An 11007-nucleotide genomic window follows, 5' to 3' on the forward strand; every position below is an offset into this window, starting at 1 on the left:
TTCATGTATTTGCTTGTACTTAAATACTGAAGCCAGTTCTGAATCAGGGCAGTGTTTTACAAACATTTTAGCAATTTCACTGCTCATATCATCAGTTTGTTTTCCTTGACGCTTTAAACCTTCTTCAGCCATATCTGCAGCTTTGTTGAGCCGAATCCAATAGTCAAACGCATCCTCTTTTTGAAATGGCAGTGTGGAGTAGAAGTCTTGCAGCGGCAGGCAGGAGGATGTGTGACTGAAGTATTGTATCAGCATGTTATAAATCACATCTGGGGAGCATGTAGCATTTAAACCAGGGTTACTTTTAAGACCAATCTTAACCACATCTCTGGCTCTGCCCATTAGCTTCCCCATAATCTCCTCTGCTTGAGTGGAACTATCATAGTTCTGCCTTCTAAGGTAACCTCTCATCATTTCAACCCACTCAGTAACAGTATATTTGTCAGAGTTTTCACCTCTAAAAATTGGAGGTGCTGTTTCTGATGTTACGATGATGTTGCATTTTTGACTATCAAAGACAGAAGTGTCTTCAATATGGGCACCATCTTGTTTCAAACAGGAGGCATTTTGGGTTTCTTTTTCCCCAGCAACACCAGAAGAACACAGTTTATTTGCAATGGACTCTCCAATCTGTGAACCTAACTGATAAATCATGTCACTTAATAAGTGTAAGTCATGGCCAGTAGATGTAGAGTGGCTCGGGCCCCCAAACGACATCTGCCCTATAGGTGTCTCAGCTGGATAGAAAGCTAATCCCTGAGGCCTATTACTTGCAGGTAACATGGGTGAGGCACAAAAGTCTGACCCAACTGCCACACCTGACTGAAAAGTGAGACCCATTACACCTCTGCCTCTCCCAAAGGAGGGTTGACTGTTCACATTTTTAACATTTGGTTGGAATCTCTCTGCCATTTCAAAATGGAAGACTGAAAATAAAACAGACTCAAATAAAAAAAATCAGTCACTTATTGGCAATGAAGCCAATATTCTGCCTTCAGTCCTTTAACCTTGTGGCTCAGGTGTCTTGACACGTCTTGAAGAGGTAACTTGTAGGTAGATGACACAGCAACCCGGGCGAACAGCATCAAGCTGATCAGGAATCACAGAGTCACGGCACCAGTGTAACTCTTCTTATTGTGTTGTTGGTCACCTAGCACAACAAAAGATGTAAAACTCCTCACAATGTGATTGACTGCAGCCAAGTGGTCCGACAGGCTCCACCAGCGCTCCTCAGAATTCTTTTATTTCTTTTTTTTTTTTTTTTTTTTTTTAGATGTGATCGTATAGTTTAACAACACTTACAACTGTTAACAAATTTTCAAAACTAAAACAAAACATTCTTATGCAATGAATCAATCAAAAATAACATCAACAGCAATAAACAGTAAAATAACAGACAACAGCTACATCAATTAACAGTCAAAACACTCAAACATTTTTATCAACAAATTCACTGTCTGAACCCACCTAGCACAACAAAAGATGTAAAACTCCTCACAATGTGATTGACTGCAGCCAAGTGGTCCGACAGGCTGAAAAATAAAAGACACAGTTAGCGCCGTGACTGAGTGGTCAGCCACGAACACCAACCGGCGCAGCTCCCACTCATAGGGTCACATTTTTCCAGCCCAACCACAAGAAAACTTTACAAATTATATTTATAAATGTTAAATATTCTTACAGTACCTTGTTAATAGTTGAACTAGAAAAATATGACCCTAAGTAAAAAAAGAAGTGAAGAGCTGCCTCTCTCGCACCTACCTCCACCAGCGCTCCTCAGAATTCTGGTGGAGGAAGCCGCGAGAGTGCCTGACGGACCCGTTGCATGCAGTCACTCATCACACCACTAGGTGGCTCCAAACAAAATCAAAAATACATACAACCATCACTATAATCATTTCGATCAAAACTCACACAGACACACGAGCTCTTCTCTCTGTTACACGTGTCAATATGCGTGCATATATGAACGTGTAAAGTGGCTGTGAAGCTAAAGTGTGAAAATACACCGGTCCGCTGCACCATAAGTGTGTCATTGGGTCCACAGTAACCTATATCACACACGTCAAGTAGCTGTACAGTGATTATTTACCAATGCTGCAGGTGTAGGGAGATAATGTAACTCATATTTTGTCTTCCAGATCAACATAGACAATTACATGGACAGATCGGGAGCCGAGGTAGGGTGTTCACATAATCTGTCTTCCTTTAGTATGGCATTAGAGTTAAAGGGTCTTATATCCTAATTGTATGTACTAAACATTTGTATTGTTATGTTATGAAATTAGACTGGTGTTCTCCTAATTCCCTACTCTTGTTTGACCAGCAGAGTGCAGCTGAAGTTGGACGGCACTTGTTGGCTATGTTAAATAGAGCAATTCCTCCAGCTAACTTAGAAAACACAACAATGGAGAGACCACCAACTGTTACTTCAGAAATGGCAAGGTATAAAATTAATTCTTTCTTTTAAGGTTCAGGTGTTTGTAGTTCACTATATTTTTGTAAGTTAGTTTCTTTAGCAGGTAGATTATAGATTTTATATTTATATATAATCTATTCTATTTTCTATCTATTTTATGTATAGTAAAGTCACATCCATACTTTATGCCTTCATCTGATTAGCAAATATGAAGGCCTACATTGCTTACATAACTTACATGACTTTATGCAAGCAAGTTATGTATCCAATGATGCTGGTCAGAGATACAGAAAGAAATTATGTCAGCAATTCCATTGGGGCTCAAGAAAAGGGAATATGTAGTACAGATTCATAAGTGCTGTACTACAATAATCTTTTGTAGCAGGCAGTAATCAGACAAGTATCATATTAAATATATTTGATTCCTGCCAATTTCCTAAGCTACTTATTCAGTGAGAGTGATTTAATATTGAGGATCCTCGGTATTGTCAGCTCAGTCTGAATTCTTTTAGGAATTGCATCGTTTTCAATAGCTGTTCCCTATTTCTGTTTCACGGCATTTTCTTTTTTTCCTTGTCCTTTAATTTTGGTTCAATGGTATAGCGCCTGTCTTTTGTGAGATTTGTGCTATGTAATGTTTATCTTAATTTATAATATCTGTATTTCTTACAGGAAACATGTATTCACGTATGTAATTATTAACGCATTGACTTCATACATTGTTTTTACATTGGGTAACTTTTAATTTTGATCTCTTACTTGAAAAACTACAGATCATTCCCTGGAATTTTTAACAGAGGTGGAAAAAGGAGAAATGCTTTAAAGACACCAAACTGTGCTGCGAAATTTGTTAAAGCTTTAAAGCCACTGGAAGTGCCATTTTTTTTGCTTGCTTCAAAAATTGACATCATCCCTACCTCCTCTGAAGAGATTGCACATTTGCAGGCTGGACTTGGGAAAAGGACTTTGTCCATCCAATCTGACCTCACGCATAGAGACGTAATCAAAATTTAATCACCTATGTTTTCCTTTCTATTTGTCACTTTATACAAAAAAACTAAATTAATTTCTTTCGGACTACCTTCAAATATTTACCATACCTATTTGTTAAATTGCTAGTGTTGACATAATTCAGTTAAAAATACTTTACCTTCCATTGTTTTTTGTAAACTTCTTTGCACGTATTTGACATTCGGTGGTACTTGCTTTTCAACAGGTACTATTTGTTAACATATACATATAAACAACAGTATAATCACTAAAACACTGTTATTCCTTTTTTTAAATAGCTGTCATCTTTATTTAATACCACATACCCTAAGATGCAGGACCTACAGGACAGATGGTTATTATATAAAGCTTCAGGTGTGCCTCTAGTCATGTCTACATAATTCAGAGTTTGTTTATTCTTCTTGTATGATATTTGTGAAATTCAAAACTTATTTTCCTGTTTTAAAAGGTGGGAATGGAAGGAGAAAACTGTTTCCTGTCCTGTTAGAGGCAGAGGGATACACAGGATCTCTCATCAAAAGAGCTTCAATTGGGGGCAAACATATGCTATACATAATGCCCCTCCAAGATGAGTTGGATTTAACACCGTTGCCTGCTGATTCACCTGAATTTGCTCTTATGCCAAAAGCAGCTTGTAAGAAATGCAATGCTTCAATGCCTCTGCAAATGCTGACTTTGCACATTGAACAATGCAGTGAATTATCAAGCTCTGATAGTGAGGTGAATAGTTTCTGTCAAGTACCAATGTTGCAAATGACACAATTTCAGATGGAAATTAGTTGTATTTCTGTTTACAGAACGCAGATGTGATGTACATAGAGAACACTGAATCAAGTTCAGCCTCTACTAGCACAGTATCATGCTCAGAATCAGCAGGGCCCACTGATCAGCATCATTCTCAGCAGGTACATGGTTTACATCGCTTGGAATTGGAAATATTCATTATTTTCCAAACAATTACGCCCCATGTATTTTACCTATATCTTTAGTCTGTGTAAGCCAGCGACACATTACAATGCAACTTCTAAAACCTATACCTATCTGTGATATTTCTAAAATATTGTTGTGTTGATGTTGTGTGTGCATTCTTACACAATTTCATTTCATGTAATTTATGTTAATTTTTTTAATGAATGGTTTCTTAACATTGAATATATATTTTTTATCCCACTTTCCTTTGTAGACAGATGAAATTAAATGTCCATTATGCAACAAACTGTTTCCCTTGTTAGACATTGAAGTACATGCCAGCTGCTGTGGAGAAAGGTAAGTGTTAAGCATCTGCATACGTTTATATACTGATGTGTTTTGTATTCCTTCATGTTTTTGTGCAACTGTTTTCATGTGCTTCTTAGGAAAAAAATGTATGTTCTTCCAAAGCATTTTTGGGTCACTATATATAGCAAATAAGAAAGTCTGAATGTAAGTAATACTTGCTTCTTTGAATTTTCATAGGATGTACCAGTATGAAAATGTCCATGAGGGAGATGAGACTAATCTGCATCACATTTCATGGTGGTCAATCTGTTTATGTTTGTTTTTGGCACTTTAATAGGGAATTAATAGTTTTTACTAATACCGTGTAATTTAAATATCTATACAGTGAAGATGATGTCGTTAAATGGGCAGCAACACAAGTGGACCCCAGCAAAACATTTGACATATGTGTTTCGAGAGACAGTGTTGTGGAAAGAGGACTGATACTTTGGCAGCGCCAAAAAAATGGTGGCCCTGTGAACCCTTTGAAAGTCTCCTTTCTTGGAGAAATAGGTGTAGACACAGGAGCTCTGAGGAAGGAATTTCTTACCAGTAAGTCTGTCTTTTTATGTTATTATATACTGTGTACAGCAATATGAACCGAATGTGGACAAGTTATGACGTCAGGAATTGAAGCAATGTGTTTTAATGTGTTTCCTATTTTTTATAGGGCTTAAAAGGCAGTGTTTCATTTATCTTTTGATAATTGGAATTAATCTGAAGGTTTTAGGCCATGTTGTACTTATAATGTGTTTTATTCTGTGTTCATTTAATTTGTTCCATAGTTATGGTTGCAGGGATTGAGAGGAGGCTTTTTGAAGGTGACAGTGACAGGGGAAAGATTCCAAAGTACTCGTTTAACGACCTTGATAAACAGCTGTTCAAGTATGTTTTTCACTTTTTACTTATTTGCCAATCTGATGCATGCATTCTTGTTTTAAAGTATGACAACAAGTAAATAAGACAAATGTACAGTACAGACCAAAAGTTGGGACACACCTTTTCATTCTAAGAGTTTTCTTCATTTTCATGACAATGAAGGCATCATAACTATGAATTAATACGAATTTAAATACCTTGGGTCGTTCCTGGACACTCAGCTCAACTTTGCTGAAAACACTGATTATATTTTGAAGAACTGTTCTCGGAGACTCTAACTTTTAAGAAGACTTAGTGATCTTCTCAAAGTGACCCAAATAGACTCTAGTTGGGTCACCCCTATGTCTTGAATTTGGGGGGGAAAAAATCACATTTTATTTATCACTACAGAAGGGTTCAGTGAATGCACATATGCAACTGGTGGGTTCGGTACCTCAAAAAAGGTTAAGAACCACTGATATAGAAAAACCAATTAACCTGACAGTCATGTTTTTGGAGTGTGGGAGGAACCCAGATAAAACCTACGCATACACAAGGTGAACATGCAAACTCCATGCAGAAAGACCAGGGCTGGGAATTGAACCCAGAACCTTCTTGCTGCAAGGAACAGCTCTACCAACTGCGCCACTGTGCAGCCCTGTTTTTATTTTAGTTTAAATATATATATATATATATATATATATATATATATATATATATATATATATATATATATATATATATATATATATATATATATATATATATATATATATATATATATATATATATATATATATATATACACACACACACACACACACACACACACACACACACACACACACACACACACACACACACGGGATGTACCACCGACAAATAACTGAAGTGGCTGATATCAGGAAATCCTACCAATGGCTGGAGAAAGCTGGACTCAAGGACAGCACAGAGGCCCTCATCCTGGCCGCCCAGGAACAGGCCCTAAACACCAGAGCAATAGAAGCTCAGATCTACCACACCAGACAAGACCCAAGGTGTAGGTTGTGCAAGGAGGCCTCTGAGACAGTCCAGCACATAACAGCAGGGTGCAAGATGCTGGCAGGGAAAGCGTACATGGAACGACATAACCAAGTGGCGGGCATAGTGTACAGGAACATCTGTGCAGAATATGGACTGGAAGCCCCGAGGTCAAAGTGGGGAACACCCCCAAAGGTGGTGGAGAATGACCGAGCTAAGATCCTGTGGGACTTCCAGATCCAGACAGACAAGATGGTAATGGAGAACCAACCGGACATTGTGGTGGTGGATAAAGAACAGAGGAAAGCCGTTGTGGTGGATGTAGCAATACCAAGTGACCACAACATCAGGAAAAAGGAGAAACTGGAGAAATACCAGGGCCTCAGAGAGGAACTGGAGAAGGCCTGGAAGGTGAAGACCACAGTGGTGCCTGTGGTCATCGGGGCCCTCGGGGCAGTCACCCCCAAACTGGAGCAGTGGCTAAAACAGATCCCAGGAACAACATCAGACGTCTCAGTCCAGAAATGTGCAGTTCTAGGCACAGCCAAGATACTGGAGGACCCTCAAGCTCCCAGGCCTCTGGTAGAGGACCCGAGCTCAGAGGATGAAAGAGACCACCCACGGAGGGTGAGAGGGGAATTTTTTATAAAATGTTATATTTTCTCATTTAAAAGTTTTATCTTAAGGTTTTGAACAAAAGCCTTGTTGACAGGTGACTTTAAGAAAAAATGTGAATTATGCTATGCAACACCTCAGTTCATTGATCTTTTCATATTTACAGAGTAGCAGGGGAGATATTTGCTGTGAGTCTAGCCCAAGGAGGACCACCACCATGTTTCCTACAGGAATGGTGCTACCACTATCTTGTCACTGGAGAAATTGAGACTCAGGGCATGTATGATGCAGAGTTATCAACTCTCATAACAAAGGTATGTTAAGTTAAACTACAGAATCTATTGTTAAATTTATCAATCATTAACTTTGTTAGTGCTTTTATCATATTGTGTCCTTTGATAGTTAATCAGTTAGTCAGTCCTATATTCTGCACACCATGCAAACAGATTAAAGATGCATCCAACCTTTCTGTGTACTCTGAAGACATACTGGAGTGTGGTTACACCGGCCCGATTGACACTGAGCATATGAACTCTATATTGAGGTAAGTTTTGGATTCAAGTACTATGGCATTGTTTACTGCTTTGGATTCAAATTATTAGTTTACTAGGGAATGATTTAAGATTGCAGAACACATTTCAATTCAGTCATTTTACCAACTGAATGAATCACAATATTTCTTTCATTGACTATATAGGGCTGTCTCTCTGCATGCAATAACAAAACGCACACCTATGCTGAAACAACTGCGAGAAGGTCTTGGCGTTTACAACTTGATCAATCTAATGGAGAAAAAACCAGATGAGTGTCGCAGTCTTTTTGTTTTTGGACATAATGACAAGGTACACTGTGAATATATTTAATCTTCATGTGTTTGTTACATCCATTAAGTTTCCCCCACATGTTTAATGTTAAAATATTCTTTTTCCTAGGTTGACTCAAATTACATTATGTCACACATTGACCCACAACTGAGTCCACAGGGTTCTAGAAAACAAGCACAGGAGACCAAAATTTTGGAGTACTTGCAAGATTTCTTGTATGAACTTGAAGGTATGTAAATTCTTGCTAAAACTAACTGTATGTCCCTGTGAGTAAATATTTTATTCATTTGTAAAGTTTTCAGTTCGATTCAAGTTTCCACTTCAGCCATGAGCAAAACACATAACCCCAAGTAGCTTACTGCTCTGACAATTCTGACTTGGAAAGTATTACACCTAAGCTTATTCCGGCATAGCTCTTGGGAGTCTCCCACATGCCTGTTGACAAACTCTAAGCAAACCCTTTTATTGTATGCTAGTAAATGCTTTATTATGACGTAGAAAAAGTTGGAAAATCCAACAATGCCAAGAGTGCAGAACACTTCAATTTTCAATTTCAATTAATACATATCAGTTTCATTATGTAGGAGAATCATGTCTACCTGTTTTTTGGATTGGAACCTCTTTTAGCCCAGTAGCGGGTGAATAATTTAATTCAAATTATTTTTGTTTCTACATTGACTCAACCTTATTAAAATGTAGAAGTCTTACATTTTAAAGTTTAGTTTTATTTTAAAATTGCCCAAATAATGTTTAAGGCATCAAATAAAGAGTTACCTGAGCACATACATAAAGTTTTTCTGTATGTGCTCAGGTAAATGAAAAATGTTTCATAAAACATAAAAACTTGTCGAATACAAAACAACGTGATAGTCAATTAAATATAATCCTTAACATAATGCATGTTTAAGAGGTTTGTAATTCCTGGAAAAAGCAAATGATTAAAAGAAAATGAAATTACTTTACTATTACTGGCAGATTGTGCTTAATTTGTCGAAAATACTTCTTATTTGAATGACAAATTAACAATGTTATTAATATTTTTATAGATGCAGAACAAGCTGACAATGAAGAAGTGCTGACTCTGACTGTCCCAATGGTGATGCAGTGGATGACTGGGCAGGCACATAAACATTTGCTTGTATCAGAAAGAAATACATTTAAAGTCACTGTGATTTTTGATCACCATTGCCTAGAGCATACACCAGGCCACACTGTGTGCTATCCTGTAGTAAGTGCTTGTACCAGCACAGTGACATTTCCAATGGCCCATCTAAGTGATTATGAGTCCTTCAAGAGTAACCTCAGTACTGCTGTCACATATGGATTCAGCTTTGAGAGACTGTAGTTCAGGAGGTATATAAAAGTGGTTATTGTTGGACCAATAGTTCAGACCTAGTTTAAAAAAAGGAATTTTACGCTGTTCAAAGACCAGGATTTCATGAGTTAAGAAAATGTTAATCTTTCTTCAAATTACACAGAATCACAGTGCCATCTGAGCATGCAGTGTTTTCTTTAATGGTACTGTAATGTTATCTTTGCAAAATTTATATATTTTATTATAATGTTCTGTGGTATTATGTATTTCACTACAATACTAATCATACTTGTTCATTGTGTAAGACATTGTTACTTTTTCTAATGTAATTCTCTGTGATAGTTTTAAGAAAATGTTGCATTTCTTTATTGTCCTTATAGCATTTATAAAGTAGGAAGAAACATGACATCCTAACCCTTTAATGGATTAATGCAATTGTAATGTTCTTCAGAACAAGGACACTGAAATTACTCTATAGCAAACCTGAAGTTGTAAATCTTGCACTAAAATATCTTGGCGTGTTAATAAGTGATTTGATTTGAACATGTACTACATAGTCATGGTCACTCACAAAAAACTGAAAGAAATAAAATTTTGTTAATGACATCAATTGCTTCTCTTTATTTTTGTTCCATTCCTGCTGTAATTACAAATTAAATTGTCTAATTTAGGGGGAAAAATTTTTTTGGTGCTTTCTGGCATTTTGCTTGGAGCTCAGAGTCTGAGAAGCTTGTCCTCTATCAAACTATTTTTATTTTGGCCTCTTATTGGAAATATTGATGTTGATGACACTTACTGATAACCTTTTTCAACCTTTATAGCTTCACTGTTGAAACTGAGGCTCTAACATTCACAAATGACGGTGAAATAAAATCCAGCCCAACATCTGGTTTGAGGTGATTCCTCTGGATCCTGTTGGAGAAAAAATATCCCAACTTCAGAAGATGAGCTTTAACCTAACAGAGCTCTGTGGTTCCTCCTGTATGAGTCAGGGTGAGGAGGCGCCATGTCAGGAAGAGAAGTGGAAGCTGCAGGATCTTCAGTACAAACAGGTCATGATGCTGGGCTACTGATTATCCCTCTGTCTGGACACAGGATCAATAGAACCAGTTTAAAAGCTAAAATGAATGTTTATATGCCAGACATGGAAAACTGGGTGTTCAGAATTTAGGTCTCATGGCATCTCAAGGTGTCAACATGGCAGCCAGTGGGCTGAAGGAGGAAATACAGCTTTATTTTGTAGCAATTCAAGAGCTACCAGCTTTTATCACTCACTTCCTAAAAAAATGAATCAGCACAGAAACTCCAAAGCACACAAAGAAGCAGCTTTATATATATATATATAAAAAAAAAAATAATTCCCCTCTCACCCTCCGTGGGTGGTCTCTTTCATCCTCTGAGCTCGGGTCCTCTACCAGAGGCCTGGGAGCTTGAGGGTTCTGCGCAGTATCTTGGCTGTGCCTAGAACTGCACATTTCTGGACTGAGATGTCTGATGTTGTTCCTGGGATCTGTTTGAGCCACTGCTCCAGTTTGGGGGTGACTGCCCCGAGGGCCCCTATGACCACAGGCACCACTGTGGTCTTCACCTTCCAGGCCTTCTCCAGTTCCTCTCTGAGGCCCTGGTATTTCTCCAGTTTCTCATGCTCCTTTTTCCTGATGTTGTGGTCACTTGGTATTGCTACATCC

General features: G+C 37.8%; 1 protein-coding gene across 1 annotated transcript; it reads left to right on the plus strand.

The window, feature by feature from the left end:
* The first annotated feature begins 1950 nt into the window (after nucleotides 1-1950).
* On the plus strand, nucleotides 1951-9910 carry LOC106912037 (uncharacterized). Its single transcript, XM_014978872.2, has 15 exons — nucleotides 1951-2180; nucleotides 2327-2445; nucleotides 3193-3418; nucleotides 3709-3784; nucleotides 3879-4150; nucleotides 4228-4335; nucleotides 4614-4696; nucleotides 4886-4945; nucleotides 5034-5239; nucleotides 5473-5572; nucleotides 7347-7494; nucleotides 7627-7724; nucleotides 7878-8022; nucleotides 8113-8233; nucleotides 9051-9910. Exons 1-15 carry the CDS (start codon nucleotides 2160-2162, stop codon nucleotides 9347-9349), a joined length of 2082 nt encoding a protein of 693 aa, XP_014834358.2. The 5' UTR covers nucleotides 1951-2159; the 3' UTR covers nucleotides 9350-9910.
* The last annotated feature ends 1097 nt before the right edge of the window (nucleotides 9911-11007 follow it).

Source organism: Poecilia mexicana, unplaced genomic scaffold (assembly GCF_051168715.1).
Source record: "Poecilia mexicana isolate PSO_F unplaced genomic scaffold, ASM5116871v1 scaffold_2, whole genome shotgun sequence".
NCBI classification, from domain to species: Eukaryota; Metazoa; Chordata; class Actinopteri; order Cyprinodontiformes; family Poeciliidae; genus Poecilia; species Poecilia mexicana.

Excerpts from the sequence above, each read along its gene's own strand:
- LOC106912037 (XM_014978872.2), top strand. The coding sequence starts at position 2,160 with ATGGACAGATCGGGAGCCGAG. Across the intron at positions 7,495-7,626 it reads TATCAACTCTCATAACAAAG|ATTAAAGATGCATCCAACCT; the intron begins GTATGTTAAGTT and ends CCATGCAAACAG. Across the intron at positions 7,725-7,877 it reads CATATGAACTCTATATTGAG|GGCTGTCTCTCTGCATGCAA; the intron begins GTAAGTTTTGGA and ends TTGACTATATAG.